The 20,166-nt window shown below is 43.3% G+C and overlaps 1 protein-coding gene across 2 annotated transcripts in view; it reads left to right on the plus strand.

Annotated features, from left to right (window-relative positions):
• Positions 1-15,268, plus strand: part of CLCN4 (chloride voltage-gated channel 4) — a 79,745-nt gene extending 64,477 nt beyond the window's left edge. For both annotated transcript variants that reach the window (XM_003793043.3, XM_012807172.2), the window contains 2 exons: positions 2,661-2,877; positions 13,980-15,268. In XM_003793043.3, coding sequence (XP_003793091.1) covers positions 2,661-2,877; positions 13,980-14,070 — 308 coding nt within the window. In that variant the 3' untranslated portion in view covers positions 14,071-15,268. The remainder of the gene's footprint in view (positions 1-2,660; positions 2,878-13,979) is intronic.
• Positions 15,269-20,166: the final 4,898 nt, after the last annotated feature.

Here is a 20,166-nt window from a genome sequence, read left to right on the forward strand (position 1 = left end):
TCATTGTTGTTTGGCGGGCCCGGGCTGGGGATTCAAACCTGCCACCTTAGGTGTATGTGGCTGGTGCCTTAGCCGCTTGAGCCATAGGTGCCAAGCCTAAAACATTTCAAATGAAGTTTATTACATTTTTAAAAGTAAAAGTAGTACTCATAGCATATGGGGGAAATCAAAAGCAAAAGGAATTATTTTTTTTGAGACAGAGTGTCACTTTGTCACCCTTGGTAGAGTGCTGTGGTTTCACAGATTACAGCAACCTCAAACTCTTGGGCTTAAGCAATTCTCTTGCCTCAGCCTCCCAAGTAGCTGGAACCACAGGCACCCACCTCAATGCCCAGCTATTTTTTGGTTGAAGTTGTTTAGCTGGCCTGGGCCAGGTTCGAATCTGCCACCCTTGGCATATGTGACTGGCGCCATAACCACTGTGCAACAGACACTGAGCCACCATGGTTTATTCTTTCATACAAGAAGTATTTCTTCAGCATTCACCATGTGTTGGTATTGTCCTAGGAGCTGGGAATCCAGAGGTGACAGGATACCATCTCTGCCTTCTGTGAATTTACATGCAATAGTTTTGTTGCAGGCATTTTAGTGACTGATGAAGATTTCTGGTCCAAACTGGGAGTAGATGGTTCACCCTGGTAGAGAGTTGCAAAGAGCTTTCTTACTGTTGCTTCTTCCATTCATCAGCTTTTGGCCTGTACATAGTACCTCCACTTCCAAAGTCTTAATCTATGGCTTTATTTTTTATTTTTTTTTAATGTATGGCTTCATAATAGAGTTCCAAAGTGGCCTAGCAGAGGCTCTCTGAGGAGAGCAGCAGTTGCCAGGACCAGCAACTCAGATCTCTGGCTCTGATTCCAGCTGATGCCTGTGGTTCTTGCTTGGCCGTGAATAGCTCATATGGGCTTTTCTTCTTAATGCCTCCTAAGTGAAATAGGCTCTGTTCTGTATGGCAGACAGGACCAGACACACTAACATTTAGTAGACCTACTCATTCATTCATTCACGTGTTTGTGAGTATCCGTTTTGTGTCTGTTGTATGCTAAGCATTTTCCAGGCACTGGGAACGCACTGGTGAGCAAGAGTTCATTGAACTAGTGGTTGTTAGAATCAGGGCTCCTAACCCAATTGGTAGGTTCAAAGGAAATATAAGTTTGTTTTTTATTAGCAAGTGGATTGATGGTCCACTAAATTGTATTTGGTTTTATAAGGGGTTCAGCAAATCCATGTGATCAGTTCTTGATTAGGGTTTGTGGCTTCATCCAATCCTAACATTGTATCCAATTGTTGAAACGGATAGAAATCCCATTAAAGAATTCCTTTATGAAAATGAGCAAATGAGTATGTGTTGACTATTGCATCCTTGCCTTAGTGCTTAAGGATAGAACCATCATGGTTTAGGAGAAAAGCGTGCAGCGTGTATCATGTAGAATCTGCATTTGAAAACATGTCGTGTATCAGTGTCGTCTGGTATTTGTGGTTGAATCATATCCCATTTGATATAACTGGATTTAACCTGACCCATACAATGTGCAGGCATTTGCCCAGCAGACCCTCAGGTCCACTTATAAACAGAGACCCTTTTTCAGCCCCATCGTGACTCCAAATACTGCCAGTTTTCCATTAGAGTACTCTGTTGCACTAAATGGCCATAGAGGAGGCAGTTAGAATTTTATTTTTGAAAGAATGATATAGGTGAATAGTAGTCTTTGAGAAGGCAAGAAATGTATTATAGAAACTAGGATCCATTTTAAGGCAAGCTTTGCCATACATTTTTCCTTAACCTTTTCCCATGAACCAAAGGAAAGATTAAAATTCCAACAGAAGGAAAATCGCCTTGGAGAAATATCTTGAGACCGATGGATTTATTTCATGTGTGACTTAAAATAGCCTTGGTTTCTAGCACTCTGTTAAGCAGTATTTCTAATGAGTTCCTGTTACCCTACTTTCCTTCGCTTTCTTTCACATGGCCTTTTGTATAGACAGAAATAGGCTAATTGCTACCATAACAGTTTTACTATTTTTCTTTGAGAAATCCACAGAATGGCCCATTTTTAAAGCAGGAGATCCAAGGAGTGGGGGAGGGGGTGCAGCTTTTCTGAGGTTGTTTCTTTGGGTTCAAAGGTCAAATTTGGTATTGAGCTGCATTCCTGGGCTGTGAGCCTGGGCTGGTTGTATTGGTTTCTTGTTCCTCTCAGGATTCATAATACCATTTGGGCCAGTTAGAAGTTACTTTGTAAAAAGAATAACAGTGGATTAAAGTCACTGAACAGCTAAGTGGAGTTTCTCGTCACATCAGACTCCAGCCTGTGATGAGGTGAAGGAGTCTTAGGGAAGTACAAGTGGAGGCCCTGGGCTGTTTGGATGCCCTGGAGTCCAAGTGAAATAGGGATGATCCCCAAAGGACCATCTTGGTCAGGCCCATCTTGCAGGACTTGAAAACGAATGATCTGGTCACAGTGGGGAAACCCTCACATGGCATTAGCTGAAGAGAAATGCCAGTTTCACAGATGTTTGGCTGACGCCCCTCATTCAGAATGTGTGCTTTGTCCTCTGAACTCTTCTGTGGGATTTTAGATGCTGTGTGGGGATTTGAGGGGGGGGGAGTTGCTCAGCAAGGGACTTTGTGTGGCTCATTGTTCCTGTTCACCCTGTTCTAGAGAATGCCAGGCAGAGGCAGGAGGGCATCGTGAGCAATTCCATCATGTACTTCACAGAGGAGCCCCCTGAACTGCCAGCCAACAGCCCGCACCCCCTGAAGCTGCGGCGCATCCTGAACCTCAGCCCTTTCACAGTCACGGACCACACCCCCATGGAGACAGTGGTGGACATCTTCCGGAAACTGGGGCTCCGGCAGTGCCTGGTGACACGGAGTGGGTGAGTAGCTGGGCAGCGTGGCCAGAATGTATACTGCAGCCAGACTCTGGGGAGAAAAAGATGAAGACATGGTCTCAGCCCTTAGGGAGCTTGAGGTCCTTGGCAGAGGATGTCAGTAAAGTTGTGGTCAGAGTGTCGAGAAGGAATCATACAGAGAGATTTGGACCAAAAGCACAGCAGTGGGGTAGCTGGGAAGGGGAAGAGGCTTCCAGGTGGAACTGCTGTTCAGGCTGGGATGGTTGAGTCAAAAGAGGGGGACCAGAGAAGGGCTTGGCACTGCTTTTCTACCACCCAGATGGTACTTGGCTCAGGGGAAAGGTACAACCATTCCCATTGTAATGAGACTCATGCATTCCTCAAAATCACAGCACTGTGCAAAAATGAGCGATGCAAACCATAGGACGTCTGGGGAAAATGGGGTAAGGTGAACAACACTCAAAAACTTCCTCATTGATACATTTGAAATGAGAGATGGGAACCTAATAATGGAAGTGCCATTTTATACATGCTAATCAGGGGTCCTCAAACTATGGCCCGCGGGCCACATGCCCACGAGGACATTTATCCGGCCCGCTGGGTGTTTTTGCCGCCACTGCCTGTCCTGCTTAGCAACCGACTCGTCCTGGGCCCGCAGTCCGGACCTCCAACGGTCTGAGGGACAGTGAACTGGTCCCCTGTTTCAAAAGTTTGAGGACCCCTGTGCTAAATGGTTAAAAAATACAACAATAAATATATCACTTCATCTTGAAAAGGCCTAAACCTGGCTGTGGAGTAGGCATCAGCAGGGTTGCAGTGTGTGAGTTACAGAAAGGGCTGGAAGGAGGGTTATCTGAAATCGGAGGGCAAGTGGTCACCTCAGGTATGGACAGGTATGGCTGCTCACACATGCATGACCTGAGGGAGCTCGTGGATGTTTGTGGGTGTGCATGCTGTGTATTCTGATGCCAGTGGATTCTCCCAGGTGCAATTTCCTATGTTCACATTGACTTTCTTATGAATGAAATGCATGAGCAAAGGTTATAATTCATATTAAGGTCAGAACGTTCCTTAATGTGTCAGTTGTTTGAAACAACTTTATTTTTTCTAAACAAACACGCTATTGGAGAATGGAGAGATTTAATGACCCCATGGTATTGTCTCTATTGCCGCTGTATTCCTTATATGTTGTGTTATCACAAACCAGGCAACCAACAATGCAATGATCAGGGATCCATGACAGCACCAGAGTACAGGTCCCTGAAGGCCATGATTTGGGCTCTGAGGCATGTCCTAAGTTCTGCAGCCTCAGAAACTGAGGTAAAGTGATTGAATCAGTCAGGATAGCCTGGAACCCAGAGTTATCTGCCTATTTCATCCCTTCAGGGGCTGGGGGTAGGGGATGGAGAATGGGTTGTGGAGACATTGGTAGCCCACGTAGTTTAGGCCTTTACAGATTCCAGAGGCTTAACTGTGTAGCACAGTTTACATTTCCAGAGCCAGCACACTCTGGTTTAACCCAGTGGTTCTCAATCAGGATGGTTTTACTTTCCGGAGACATTGGGCAATGTCTGGAGACAATTTTATGTGTCATGACCGGAGGGGGTGTGCTCCATCCTCCTTAGCTCTGACTGCAGCCAGCGTGGCATCTTGCATGTGGCAGGTGCAATCAATACAGAACAAATAAATGAGTCCTTATGTTTGAGGCTAGAAGTCCTTTCTTCTGGTGAATTTTAAAGGAGCTGAAATGGCTTCTCAAACTTGAGTATGCATCAAAATATCCTGGAGGATTAAACCTCCAGGCTAAATTCAGATTTGTGGCCCCCATAACAGAGCTGCTGATTGCTGAGGTCTGGGGTGAGGCCCGAGAATGTGCATTTCTAACAACCCCCCAGGTGATGCTGCCGGTCTGAGGACCCCACTTTGAGAACCACTAAAGTTGATTTATGGATTTGAATTTCCAGTGTTTGCCATAAAAGACCACTGTAATTGCCTATGCCATCTCATGTGTATAGTGGTTTCTCCTTTAAAACAATCCACTGTCAGTTATCATTGGAATTTCCAGGTCAGGCAGGAAATTCTGCCCTTAACACTCACTCACACCTGACAGAGCCCCAAGAGATCTTCCTGTGAAAATCTGGGTGCTGAAATTGGCTCTGAATGTTCTTCAAGAAAGCAAAATCTCACTCTCTTGCTTTGCATCTTTTAAACAGACACAGATGCTGATACGTTAGTCCTGGCAAGGGATCCTTGTTTGCAGGGCCTTTCATCTCCTTGGGCTTTTTGCCAGCATAGACGTGTCTCCAGCCAGCTTGTATTTTTGATATGTTCTCTCCTCATGCGCCTTTCCTGCTCGAGGTGGCCTAGAGCCTGAGCTTGTCTCTTTGACTTGGATCATCTGGAGGATTTCTCAGGGTCTAGGGTCTTTGGTAATTGTGAATCAGAGATTTCTTTGTTCCCAGAATGCCAGAGACTAGGAAACCTTCAGTGGCTAAGAGTGAATTTGGGTGAGATTTTTCCCTATGAAGATCCTAGTAAAGGACAAGTGAGTAGGAGAGCTGGTGTCAGCTTTCCCCCAATCCCTGCTAGGTGGTCCATGGGGGCTTGGGCCAGGTAGCTTTCTCAGAAGAGCCCAGCTGCTTGAATCTGAATTATGTTGCTGGTCATAGAGCTGGCTGTTTATAATTTAGTGGATTCACTTGGACTGCTACCCAAAGGGGCTGGAAGTTCAAACACTTGATTTAAATCAAATCGGACATTTCATGCCACTAACAAAGCCTGCTGGATTTGACATTGCCTCCTTCTGGGTTGATGTTCGGCTTTCTTCTTTTGTGATAATTACTGTCACAGGCCAGGGCACAATTTATGCATGAACCTAGGGCAGCTCCTGAATTCATATTTCCCTAGTGCCATTGTAATCAACTTAATTTTTGGACATCACAGTTACAGAGCTTTTACAGGAGATTTTTAGAACTGCAAATGCCTGATCTTTTGATACTGTCTCCAGGGTGAACATAAGGAAAGACAACCCAGGCTTTATAGATATGGAAGGGTTGTCTGTGTGTTACAGTCTCATCACTTTGTAAACACTAACCAGTCTTTTCTTTTCAAAGTGATGTTGGTTTAATCAACATCTTACTAAGCATCTATTTTGGCTGAGAACTAGAGAGAGTTGAAAACATTTTTTTTAAAGCCAAGGATTATGTCTTGTCTTTCTTAAGACAAGACATAATCCAATTTAAGTCGTGTTACCCAAGGCAGCACCCTGGAGGGGAACATCCTGAACAAGGCTTTCCAGGGGACAGCAAATGTCAGAGCATGAAAGAGCAGTTTCAGCTGAAGGACTGTCCTCTAGTTGGCAGCCGCAGAGCCCTTCTCCACCTGAGGTGAGAACGCCCTGAGGTGCTCCACCTGTAGTTATAGAACTGCTCACACCTGCTTTGATTTCTCTTCTGATCGTAGCTTTCTTAGAGGCATTTAATAGGTATAAGCTGCTAGCCTTATAACTATTCTTTTTTTATTGGAAAGGACACTTGGAATCCCAACACTTGTCCATGCTCTTTTCTTTAAACTTTCTTCTGCTGTTCCCATGCCCTTCATTTTGTAATGATTCTGAGAGTGAAGTCACTGAGAGAATTCTGTCACTACCGGCCTTGTGTTCCCATCACCAGGTTCTCAGCATCTAGATTAGGTGTCCTCAAACTATGGCCCGTGGGCCATATGTGGCCCACTGAGGACATTTATCCGGCCTGCCGGGTGTTTTTGCCGCCTGTCCTGCTTAGCAGCTGACTTGTCCCGGGGCCCGCAGTCCGGCCCTCCAGTGGTCTGAGGGACAGTGAACTGGCCCCCTGTTTAAAAAGTTTGAGGACCCTTGATCTAGATGGTGAGTGGGACTTTGTATAACACATGGGCATACAAATAAAATGTATTTATTTTATAGCTTTATTAAAATAATTCACGTGCTATATACAATTCACCCATACAAATACATGGTTTTTAGTAGAAAACAAGTTGTGCATCCATTACCACACTTTTAAGATATTTCCATCACCCCACAAAGAGATTGCCCCCGCTTAGCTATCGCCTCTTCTAGCACAGCCCCTCATAGCTAATCTACTTTCTGCCTCTGTGGCTTTGCCTGTTCTGGACATTTCATGTGACTACAGTTGTGCACTGTACGGTCTTTTGTGTCTGGCTTCTTTTGCTGCGTGTCATGTTTTCAAGATCCCATTTGGTACTTTATTCCTCTTCATGGCTGAATAATCTTTTGTTTCTGGATAGACCACATTTGGCTTATTAGTTCATTAGTTGATGGACATTTGTGTTCCCTTTAGTTTTCAAATGAGGACATGAGACCCTAGAGAGGCCAAACACTGGTGAAGGTTGAAGGGAGTCCACTGTAGAGCCAGTCCCATCTGGGCTTCTTCCAGGTTTCCTTTTTCCCAAGATGCAGCCAGCTGTCAGACACTAGGGTGAAATGGTGTGGGGAGGGTGCCATCAAGGCCCGTAGCCGGAGGACCCTGCCAGTTGACCCTAGTACTGAGAACTCAGTGCCCTTCGTACTGTAGTCGCTGGGGCCAATGGCAATGGGGAGTGGGTCTAGGAGTGATGGAGGATTTTCAGCAGCATTTTAAAGTTTCCGGATCCCTGGAATGTATGCATTTTGGTATACCTGCTTAATGAAATACTGAGGATAGGGCCATGTCATGGGATTTCTATATTCCACACTGATAGCATGTGGTTTACCCACAGAGGTTTGAAGGCCCCCAGCTAGGACTAACAGTGGAAGTGTTTAAGAGCTGGTGCCAGATATTAACTCATTAGTTATGAATTTTGGGGAACTCAGTGGAGTTCTAGCAGTCACATAAGGGTAGTGGGGACATCCTGGGGCATCTCACTCAGTAGTTATGAACCAACTGGCACGGAAATATTTCAGTACTTTTTAATCTTGGCAGTGGTTCTCAACCAGGGATGATTTTGCCCCTGTCCACAGGAGACATTTTAGCTGTCACAATGGGCGATGGGGGTGCTACTGGCATCTAGTGGGTAGAGGCCAGGATGCCGCTATATATTCTGCAATGTGGAAAACAGCTCACCAACCCCAAATGTCATTAGTGCCCTGGTGAAAAAACCCTGAGTAAAGCTTTCCTGGGGCCTGGGAAGGGAGCCCTATAGACCCAGGTTACACTGCATGTCATTGCTAGTGCACAGGAGGGGTCTCACTGAGCACACCCACCTGCCTTTAAATGGCGGCTCCTCCCAATGGCAAAGCCACCTCTCCATGCTATTAGTGCTCCCTTTGAAATTAATTAGAATCATCAGAGCTGGAAAAAAATTCATCTGACCCTGGGAGGAAACCTCTTTTCTTATGGGCCTTTGAATTTCTGACATGTGATAGGTCCAGAGGCCTGGGCTGCCCTTCGCAGTAGCCATTTGTGGCTATCAAGGCAAAAGGGCACCTCTAATGAGACAGGGCCTCACTGAAGCTTCTGCCACCGTAGAAGCAGAGTATTTGGCAAAGTATTGGGTAATAGTGCCCTTGAGAAAATATTTCTCTCTAGTTGACTGAATGTGATGGGTCCTTGTTATGACAGTTGACCCCCAGGCAACTAAGATTAAATCAGGATGGAAAGAAGTGTTTCCAGGATCCGTCAGTTGGCCCCGCCACATCCCCAAGAAAGGAAATCAGAGCTCTTGTTGGGCTCTGGTTCCATCTGCCATGTTCATACTCACAGACAGACTTCCTAGGAAAAATCAGCATCTCCTGCAAAGAAGAGTATAATGTTTGTTTCCTTTAGGTGTGTCTTGCTTCAGGATTGGCCAACACTTGGGGAACAAGCTAGGTTTATTTAATCAGTTCTAGATGTCTTATTATACATGGTGTAGAAAGAGAAGCATCCAGAGGGCTTGTTTTACTGCAGCTGTTCAATGCAGAGGGAGTTTGAGGATCATTATGGACAGAGATATCGCCCCCCCCCCACTCCCTTCCTATGTCAAAGCTCTAACCCCAAAATGTGACTGTGTTTGGAGATAGGGTCTTTACAGAGGTAATCAAGATTAAATGAGAACATAAGGGTGGGCCCCTAATCCAGTAGGACTGGTGTCCTCACATGAAGAGGAAGAGACACCAGGGGCATGTGCACCCAGAGGACACTGTGTAAAGGCAGCTAACCACAAGCCAAGGAGAGAGGCCTCTGGAGAAACCAACCCTGCTGGCACCTCAATCTGGGACTTCCAGCCTCCAGGACTATGAGAACATGTGTCTGTTGTTTAAACCATCACCTTGGGGTATTTTGTTATGGCAGCCCAGCAGATTAATACAAGGACTCAGACTGCCTGGTAGGGTTAGTAGAGCAGCATCTTGTTCTGTGGGACATCTTCAACTTTACTGCATTTTGATAAATTTTAGAAATGTATTTAAAGTAACACATGAACATGGTTAAAGTCAAGTGGCTTTAAATAGATTGGACGAGAATCAACAATCCCTGGCTCTGTCCTTTTTCACCAGCCCTCTTCTCCCTTCAGGCAATCACTTTTTTCCTCTCAAGGTTTTTTCTTTTCTTAAATTAATGGCCTCTATTTTTAGAGCAGTTTTAGGTTTGGAGAACAATTGAGCAAAATGTACAGAAAGTTCCTGTATATCCCCTCCTCCCCCACAGCCCTTCTAGTGCTGCCATCTTGGTGTGTTATATTTATTGCAATTGATGAACTGCTATTGATACATGATTATTAGCTAAAGTCCCTAGTTTATGTGATAGTACACTCAGTTTTGTACTTTTCTGTGGATTTTGACCAATTCGTGCTGTCAGGTGTCCCCCATTACAGTATCATAGAGTAGTTTCACTGCCCTAAAAAATCCGTTATGGGCTGGATGAGGTGGTTCATGCCTGTAATCCTAGCACTCTGGGAGGCCAAGGTGGGTGGATTGCCTGAGCTCAGGAGTTCAAGACCAGCCTGAGCAAGACCCTGTCGCTAAAAATAGCTGGGTGTGGCTTGGCGCCTGTGGCTCAAGTGGCTAAGGCACCAGCCACATACACCTAAGGTGGTGGGTTCGAATCCAGCCCGGACCCGCCAAACAACAATGACGGCTGCAACCAAAAAATAGCCAGGTGTTGTGGCGGGTGCCTGTGGTCCCAGCTACTTGGGAGGCTGAGGCAGGAGACTCGCTTGAGCCCAGGAGTTGGAGATTGCTGTGAGCTGTGAAGCCATGGCACTTTACCCAGGGTGACAGCTTGAGGCTCTGTCTCAAAAAAAAAAGGAGCTGGGTTTTGTGACTGCACCTGTAATCCCAGCTGCTCAGGAGGCTGAGGCAAGAGAATTGCTTGAGCCCAGGAGTTGGAGGTTGCTGTGAGCTGTGATGCCAGGGAACTCTACCAAGGGTGACAAAGTGAAACTCTGTCTCAAAAAAAAAATCCCTTATGGTCCGCACACTTATCCCTCCCTTTCTCCCAGCAACCTTTGGCAACCACTGAGCCTTTTATTGTTTTCATAGTTTCGCCTTTGCCAGAATGTCACATATATGTGGTTGGAATCATTCAGTATGTAATTTTTTCAGCCTGGCTTCTTTCAATTAGCAATGTACATTTAAGTTTCCTCCATGTCTTTTTTGAGACTTGATAGCTTATAGCTTTTTTTTTTTGGCGACATAATCTCACTTTGTTTCCTTGGGTCAAGTGCCATGGCATCAAAGCGCTCAGCACCCTCCTGGGTTTGAGCGATCCTCTTGCCTCAGCCTCCCCAGTAGTAGGGATTACAGGTGTCTGCCACAATGCCTGGCTAGTTTTTCTATTTTTAGTGTGTGTGTGGGAGTGTGGGGATTTTTAGTTTAGTGTGTGTGTTGCTGAGACTGGTCTTGAACTCCTGAGCTCAGGCTATCTATGTGCCTTAGCCTTCCAGAGTGCTGATAGTTCATTTTTTTTTAATCACTGAAGAATATTCTGTTGTCTAGATGTGTCACAGTTTGTTTATTTATCCATTTACCTATTGATGGGCATGTTGGTTACTTCCAATTTTTGGCAATTATGAATTAAGTGTACATTTTCCTTCATAATCACCAAACTATAAGTCTGCAAATTAACAACCCAATATATCATTCAATACCTAATTACTATTCAAATTTCAGTCCAGAATTCCAGCAAGATTCATGCATTGCAGTGAGTTGTTTTGCCTCTTTTTCTCTTGTGTAGACCAATTCCTTGCCTTGGTTTATTTTTTTTTATGGCATAGATTTTCTTGGAAGAGTCCAGACCAGTATTGCATTCTTGATCTGTCCAGTTGCTTCTTCATGATTCTGTTTGGGTTAAGTAGTTTTTGGCAGCATTCCAACATAGATCTCATAGTGTCAGCTTTTCTGATTTTGTTAATGGTAAGCTTCATCACCTGGGTGAAGTGGTGATAGCCAGAACCCTCTATTGTAAAGGGACATTTTTCTCTTTGTACATAATTTGTACATCAATAATTTGAGGTAATATGAATTTTCTGTTTTATAGCAACCATTTACTCAATGGTTTTGGTATCCATTGGCAATAATTGGCTTAACTAGTTATTACATTGGCTAAACTAGTTATTACATTGGGGGTTGCAAAATATTGATAGTCCAATTCTATCTTGCTTTCCACATTTATCAAGTATTCCTTCCTATTTGAAAAATTATCACTATCAGCTGGGCACAGTGTCTAGCCTCTTCCCTGTAAGCCCAGCACTTTGGAAGGTCAAGGCTGGATGATCATATGAGGCCAAGAGTTTGAGACCAGTCTGGGAAACAGAAAGAGACCCTGTCCTGACCAAAAATTAAAAAAAATAAAAACCAAAAAACAGCTTGCCATGATGGTGTGTGTCTGTACTGCCAGATACTTGGGAGGCTGAGGTATGAGAACCACTTGAGCCCAGGAGTTCAAGATAGCATCAAGCTACTGCACTCCAGTCTAAGTGACAGAGTGAGGACCCCGTATCATAAAAAAAAAAAAAAAAATCACTGTAGAGTCAGGACACTTTTTCAATGTTTTCATGATCGTATCATCACTGATCTTTTTGTTTTGCATGCTTTTAAAGACCCCTTTTGCTTCTTTCCTCTCTTCTAAAGATGTTCTTATGAAGTAGAGGGGAAGGGGCAACACAAGAAATAAATAACTTTTCCAAGATTGTTTAAGGTCCAGTGTGGTCAGAGACAAAAAGTTGGAACTCTCTCCTGACAGCTTCACTAATCAGTGTAACTGATTGGAATACTGCTTTAAATACCTATATTCCTTCTTCATATTCACTATTTGTTAGTAAGAGATAAATTAGACTAATTTGGCTATAATTAAATAAATTACGGTGTATTACTGTTGTATTTTCTGATTTTTTGGTATATCATTTTACATAGACATAGGGAAGAAATCCATCGTTTTAATAGCTATGCAGTATTCCAAAGTGAGACCGACATGGTTTGCTGCCCCATTCTCCTTTTCCTGGATATGGCAACGATACACTGAATAGTATTTTGTAAACTGACTTGGCAATGGAACTTCTTTTTCCCTAAAAAGTTGCGCACATCCCCTTCTTTTAAACCTTTCACTTGACCCAAGGGGCATGTTTTTTTCCTGAAGGTGGTCATTTAATGAAACCATGAAAAAAGGGTTGCTGTGAAAGGTTGTATAAATGTGCACTCTACGGGGCACTATTTGCATTGCAGTTATGAGTTTCAAACTGTGTTTCCTAATGAGTTCCTAACTGCTGTGGGGCTTGTGGGTGGGAGTAAGTGATGTGGTCTGTATGAGGATGCGGAGCATGAATGCCTGGCTGAGAAAACTCTGACCCCTTCTGCTCAAGGCTGATGTTTGTAACTTAGGAACACGTGTGAAGCTTTGAGCCCAAAAGGCAAAGGGGTGTTGGTGTTCAGCATCCTTAATTATTTGTTCCTGAAGTCTTGCTGCTGTGTTACTGAATCATACTAAAGATAGGAATAGTGTTTCCTGGACTTGTGTGATGTACAGTCTAGAAGGCCCTATACTAGGGACCCTGGTAAGTGCCATTATTATTATTATTATTATTATTTGAGACAGAGTCTCACTATGTCACCCAGGGTAGAGTACTGTGGCGTCACAGCTCACAGCAACCTCAAACTCTTGGGCTTAAGCGATTCTCTTGCCTCAGCCTCCCAAGTAGCTGGGACTACAGGTGCCCACCATGATGCCTGGCTAGTTTTTGGTTGTAGTTGTCATTGTTGTTTGGTGGGCCCAGGCTGGATTTGAACCAACCAGTCTGGTGTGTTGTGGCTGGTGCCCTAGCTGCTGAGCTACAGGTGCTGAGCCACAGGTGCTGAGCCAGTGCCATTGTTTTTTATAAGTTGAAAGCAATGGAATTTGGGGAGAGGAGGTGATTTATATACATGAAGTCCCTGGGTTACAAATGAGATAGTTTCTGTGGATTTGTTCTTGAGTTGAATTTGTATGTAAGTTGGAACAGCTACATTTACCTGTTCATGTCAGTCATATGTCACTTGGATGTTTGTAATTGAGGAACTGCCTGTATAGAGTCTGACATGAGTGTCAAAGTTTATCCTTCCAGTAAGATAGAATGAAAAATAAAATTAATTTTTTCTTAAAATTTTTTATACTTGGAATTTCTGTGGTGTGGTCAAGTTTTAGCAATGGCTTTCATAAACTCTTTTAAAATTAATTTAAGAAAATATATTAGTTATTGTAGGATTATTGCTGTAATGAACAAGCTTGCAATCTCAGTGGCCTAATGCAATAAAGGTTTATTTTTCTCACATGTCACATCCAGTGTGAGTTGCAGCAGGCTTGGCCTCTGGACCCACACAGTCATTCAGGAACCCAGGTCTTCAAATCTGGTAGCTCCTGAGTCAATCCTCTGTGACATCAGAGTCCTTCATTGATTCCTCACCTCTGGCTGCCAGATGAAGAGAGAGAGTGTGGGAAATATGCAGGAGACCTGGGAGTGGCATCTGTCATCTCCACCCCCAGGCCATTGGCCAGAGTTCACACCGTTGGCTCCGACCAACCACAAGGGAAGCTGGGAAACATTGTCCCTAAGCCCACGTGGAAAAGGCACTGGGGCTTAGGGACAGGGATGAGTCTGTGTTGCAATGTTGACCTCTTTTCCCTATTGTGTTTCTTCCCCAGGAGACTTCTTGGCATCATCACGAAAAAGGATGTTCTGAGACATATGGCCCAGATGGCAAACCAGGACCCCGAATCCATCATGTTTAATTAGCAACAAGGTGGCAGTTGTTTTAAGAAAAACACTGACTGTGTCATTTGAAAAGAAATAAACAAATGATGCATCATTATCCCAATGAAAAATCATGCACTGAGGACAGCAGAAACAAAAGCTGTGTTTGAAAGGAGGGGGAGAAGGATGAAACCTTTTCTAAAAAAACAAAGACAAAAGCATCCATGAGTAGGCATTTTATAGCTTTAACCCCGTATGAGTTTCAAACTGTGTTTCCTAATGAGTTCCTAACTGCTGTGGGGCTTGTGGGTGGGAGTAAGTGATGTGGTCTGTATGAGGATGCGGAGCATGAATGCCCCGTTGAAAAAACTCTTACCCCTTCTGCTCAAGGCTGATGTTTGTAACTTAGGAACACGTGTGAAGCTTTGAGCACAAAAGGCAAAGGGGTGTTGGTGTTCAGCATCCTTATTTATTAGTTCCTGAAGTCTTGCTGCTGTGTTACTGAATCATACTAAAGGTATTTACACTTGTTTTGTTGGAAAAGAAAAAGAAATTGAATTTGAACACAGTGAAAGCTGTAAATATCCCAGAGGGTCTGATCATGACCATCCCATTTCTTCCCCCTGTTCTTAGCCTCTTACTTGCCTTATCTATCAGCATCTGAACCAATATCAGGGCTCCTGGCATGATAAGTGTGAAGAAAGCATTCTCCCATCCAAGACCAGCATCTTGGGACTGCAGGATGAATTACTGGAGCATGTAGTACTGTGTCATGTCACCTCCTGTACAAAGGAGCACGTCCTTATTTTGAGGGTGTACACACCTGATCATTGATTTGCATCCTCATTCCATTTGCTTCGTTTATTTATTGCTGTTGCCTGTGCATTCTTAAGTATTGATTAGCTCGGCACTTCCCTGGGCCATACCTGCATGCCCCCGCCTGCCAGAAGCATGCTTTAATTTCCAAGTTGCATATTCAAGAGTCAGAACAGGCTACCCAGTGTTACTACTTACTTTTCCTCTCAGGTCTCACCAGATACTGCTGCAGAGAGGGTGAGGCACATGAGTTCTCAGTGGGAACTCCTCCAGATGGATTGCAAGGGAAATACTAAATTGATTCTCTATATGTTTCATTCTCTTCTCTGTAGGATGCAAAATGTCCTGTTTTAATGCATAAGTGTGCACTTTGATACTAGCAGTCATCGCACAGGAGGACAGCATTAACTTTTATACAGCCAAATTGAACATTGGGTATCTTTGTATTTGAATTTAATGACACATTTATTCTTTTACTGAAGACTTCTGTCTTTTCTGCAGGAAGACATTAAGTTATATCTTAGGTCCACTGTATGATTTGTGTAAATAGGATTGATCCCACTCATCCTTTCACTTTAGTCTTTGTCCCTTCCTTTTCACAGAGTCATCCTCATCCTTTTCCATCTCATGTCATTGGTTAGTGATGCATCAGTTAGATGTGCATTTGGCTGCAAATAGCAGAAAACCCAACAGAGTGAAAGGCTGACTAAGAAACATCGGGGTTGGCTCGGCACCCATAGGTCAGTGGTTAGGGTGCAGGCCACATGCACCAGGGCTGGTGGGTTCAAACCTGGCCAGGGCCTGCTCAACAACAATGACAGCAATAACAACAACAACAACAACAACAAAAAATAGCCAGGCATTGTGGTGGGCACCTGTGGTCCCAGCTACTTGGGAGGCTGAGGCAAGAGAATCACTTAAGCCCAAGAGTTTGAGGTTGCTGTGAGCTGTGATGCCACAGCATTTGACCCAGGGTGACAGCTTGAGACTCTGTCTCAAAAAAAAAACAAACAAAAAAAACAAACATGGGAGTGAGTACTCCAGGACTGTTTCCATAATATCACCAGGGATGCACACTCTTTTCGATATTTCTTTCTTTTTTTGGCTGGGGCTGGGTTTGAACCCACCACCCTCAGCATATGGGGCCGTTGCCCTACTCCTTGAGCCACAGGCACTGTCCCCTTTTTGATATTTCTTTTTCACCATCCTTACCCTTTGTCCTTTGGCTTATTGCCTCGTACTTAGAGATGGTTGCTGAACTACTGGGTATCATGTCTGCTTTCTAAGTGGGAGGCGGGAAGAGGTAAGAAACAAGATGTAATGTCTCCACTGGGAAACCAAAGCTTTCCCAGAGGCTCTCAGGTCATGTCCATTGGCTTGAAGTCTGTCAGGTGGCTCCCCCTAGTGGAACCCTAGTGCGAGAAAGAAAAGTGTTATCTAGGCACATTACCCTTTGAATGAAATTCCAGTACTCTCACTAAGGAAGGGGGATTGGTCCTTGGGAGGGGAAGATGTCTGCTGTATTTGATGTCATCCTCATGTCTCTGTCATTGCCCTTCCTGTCTACTGTCTTATTGAACCTTTGCAAATGCTCTTGTAACTTTTCTGCGCCCTACCCCTTCTTTCAGATTTGACCTAGAATTCTTCTTTTTTTTTTTTCTGACCTAGATTTCTTGGTCAGAATCCTTCATTTCCTAGCCCTAATAAGAATTTTCAATTTTGATAAGAACCTAGCTACAAGTAGGTTTCTATGAAACTTCTAGTTAATATACGAAAATATATTTTCTCTAGGTTAAAACATTTTAAGTCAGATGTTGCTGACACACTGTGGAAAATTTGTTTCTGTAGCTCATTGGCCCCCTCCAAAGTAACATCAAATGGTCATGTCAGTGTGGAAATATCCAGGCAATAGTAGAGAATTTAATCTTTGGTCTTATAATAGAATGAAATTCATTGTCTCATTTATAGCACATAAGCATTGAGTAACAGCTGCTGATGTTGTTACTGGGGTTTCTTTGGAACATTTACAGGTGAAACTGGATTCTCTTAGACTTTAAATCCAAAAAAGTCTTAAAGATTGTTTCATGTAGTCTCTTCTTATTCTCATGTGGTGCCCTCAGAGCCAGCCTGTGATGGGAAAGAGATTATTAGTCATAGCCTGGCTTTATAGAATCCAGGAGGTCCTTTTAGCTAAAGCAAGCAGCCTCAAAAGGGAACATGAAACAATGAAAAGATAGCCAAAGGTCAGTGAAACCACGGAATTTCCTTCTAATCCTGCTAAGGCCATGGAAGGGATAAAGGGATGATTTACTCTGGGCCAAGGTCACCAATGGGGAACCCTGAGGAACATGCTGCCGTGCTTTTTGTCACTGCCATAGAAGTACATGGGTGGGGATTCTGAGGGTGTTTGCTGTACCCAAATGCAGAAGTTCACTTCTGGTAATGGGATGAACAGAACTGGGGTGTGGAGGTAAAATAAACATCGTTCACAATTATTTTTTTTCTTTTCCAGAACCAAAGGCTTTAGACATCTGTAGAATTTTTCTGCATTCTTTCTAAATCAGTTTTTAATGTATAAAAATCATCAGTACGCCATGGAGAAGAGCTCTCCAATGAGGCCCGTCACCTGTTTCTTGCTCTTCCTTGCTATTAACTAAGAAAACATGTTGTAGTAGGACACCAAATAAAGGGGATCCTGGAAGCAACACGTGCGTTTCTTCTGAGTGTTTTTCAGATGCTCGCGTGGCTTTTATTTGCTCAGTGTTCGGCACTTGCTGTTACTCTGAGCCGGACAGTCTCAAAGTTCTCTATTCAGTCCTTTCCAAAGACCTTACAAAGGAGAAAATGTGTAAATAGATAGATTTCGAGCCCTAATAAGTCACAGAAACTGAAAATTTCAGAGCAGTTTGTTTCACTTAGGTGAGAGCTGATTACCTTAAATTATCAACATGTGCAAATTCTGCTTAGTATTCATTATCAGATGCTGGACTGGAAAAGATGAGAAACCCAAGGAGAACTATTGAATTACCACATAATTGTAATATTACGCTTTCATTTTAATTTCACATGGGCAGTGTTTTATCAGGCTAAGCTTCTAGCCTTTGAAATGATTTACACAAGGAGGGAGCCTGTATATCTGACTTGGGAAACATTAACCAGACCTCATTTTCACCAGTGCAGTAATAACTATTTATTTGCCATCCTAGAGGTGCTGGGAATGAGCCTGCGTGCAACTTTTATGAGATATATTCACATTTGGTGTTGGAACGAGCACATAGCAACGTGTTGGGTTTTTTATTGTAATGCTCTGTGTAAACGTTGGCACCTTATTAAAAATTAAATGTTTGAACTCTATTTTTAAAAATAAAACAAGCACAGAGTTCTCAACGGGCATGTTGTAAATGTAAGAGATACTGATTTCATGGTATGTTTCTACCCAGTAGAACCCCAGGAAACCTGATCCTGTGGACTTTGCTGAAGTATCCAGCAAAGTAAAAGGCCCATCCTTAAGATTGTCAGGCAGACTGTGACATCAATTTGATCGGCTTTAAAATCCCTCACTCTTGGCGAGGTAGGTAACTGAGGCAATCAGTTTCCAAGGATGGGGTAGGACCTCTGTCCCCAGGCCATCTGTATCTGCCCTGTGTGTGGAAGCTGGGAGTATAGCTTGGGCAATGGGCTGACATTCATTCATTCTTTCATCTTTCCTTTCAACAGAAACTTTTCTATTTATTACTTTGGGAGCCACAGGGGTTTAAATTACATCCTTCCCCACCAGTTCTTTTATTTTGAAAACATTTCACTTTGTGCTATTTAATATGGGTGGTGAGAGGAGTTCCTGCTGATTAGGGGAAGGAACTAGTTACAGGCACAGATGGGGGAAGGACATCCTCAGCAAAGGGGACAGCAAATGCAAGTGTCCTGAGGTAGAAATGGGTCAGGGGTGAATGGCTGCAGGTTCAGGGTCGGAGTAGGGGTGATTAAAGTTGGTTTTGTTTTCCCTTTGGGAGGAAGGTAGAAACAGGCAGATGCTTAAGGGTCTTACAGGGCCAGATAATGACCTGGAAGTCTGAGGAGTAACATGATTTGACTTGTTGTCTGTCTGCAAACCATCTGGTTCTTGGACAGCAAGATTGGCAGTCAGGAGTTGGTTAGGAGGCTATTGCAAATATGTGAGTGGTGATAGGTACTCGCCCTAGAAAAGGTCTTGAATTCCAGGTACACTGTAGCCCCTTGGTATCTGTGGGGGATTGATTCCAAGACCCCCTACAGATACCAAAGTCCGTGAGTACCCAAGTTCCTTATATAAAATAGCATAGTATTTGCACATGACCTATTCATATCTCCCATATACTTTAAATTACCTCTAGATTACTTATAACAATATAATGTAAATGGTATGTAATTAGTTGTTATACTTTATTGTTTAGGGAATAATAATAAGAAAAAACTGTAAATGTTTAATACAAATGCAAACATTCATTTTTTTCCCTGAATATTTTTTATCTGAAGTTGGTTGAATCCACGGATGCAGAACCCGTGGATACAGAGGGCTGACTGTGTTTGTAAGCTAGAGCCTCAGATTCACTGGACTGGATATAAAATGGTACAACCAAATTGCCATTTACTGAGATGGGATAGACTAGGGAAGGAACTCCGTTTTGGAAGTGCTACATGAGAGATGTCTGTTGGACATTCAAATTTAGAGTTCAAAGTGGAATTTAAAGCTGTGCCGGGAAACTTTCACAGTTTAAGATATCCTCAGAGCAAACAGAACTGACTTCTAATAAGAATTTTGATATTGAATTTTCAGGGAGTCACACCAAGGGCCAATAGGACTGCCCCTGAATTCCAGCTTCTTGGAGTCTCAGCTGTGTGATATTGTCAAAGGGATCAAACCTCTCTGAGCCAGGATTTCCCTATCTCTGTAGAGTGAGTTACTGCTTTTCACTTTTAATTACAGCATGTCTGTGAGAATTAAATGAGATAATCCCTGTAAAGTACGTGGCGCAGAATATAGCCATGCAAATGGTAGATGTTACTGTCTTCCCCATTATGAAGCCTTAAGGTAGCTTTAATTGGAAATTTAATTAATTTTGTCAAACATTTAACAAAAGGACATATAACTGTTTAATTATAAGGCCCTCCCAAAGTAAGCACAGATTAGACTAGCCAATTGCTTTTACTTCCAAAAAATAAAACAAAACCCCAGATCTCTTAAGATATGTCCTAAAAACTTCTTGCTGATTCCAAATTAATAGGATATTATAGGCTTGGTGCCTGTGGCTCAATCGGCTAAAGTGCCAGCCACATACACCTGAG

The sequence above is a fragment of the Otolemur garnettii genome, unplaced genomic scaffold, assembly GCF_000181295.1.
Source record: "Otolemur garnettii isolate 467f Iridium unplaced genomic scaffold, OtoGar3 scaffold00065, whole genome shotgun sequence".
Lineage (NCBI taxonomy): Eukaryota > Metazoa > Chordata > Mammalia > Primates > Galagidae > Otolemur > Otolemur garnettii.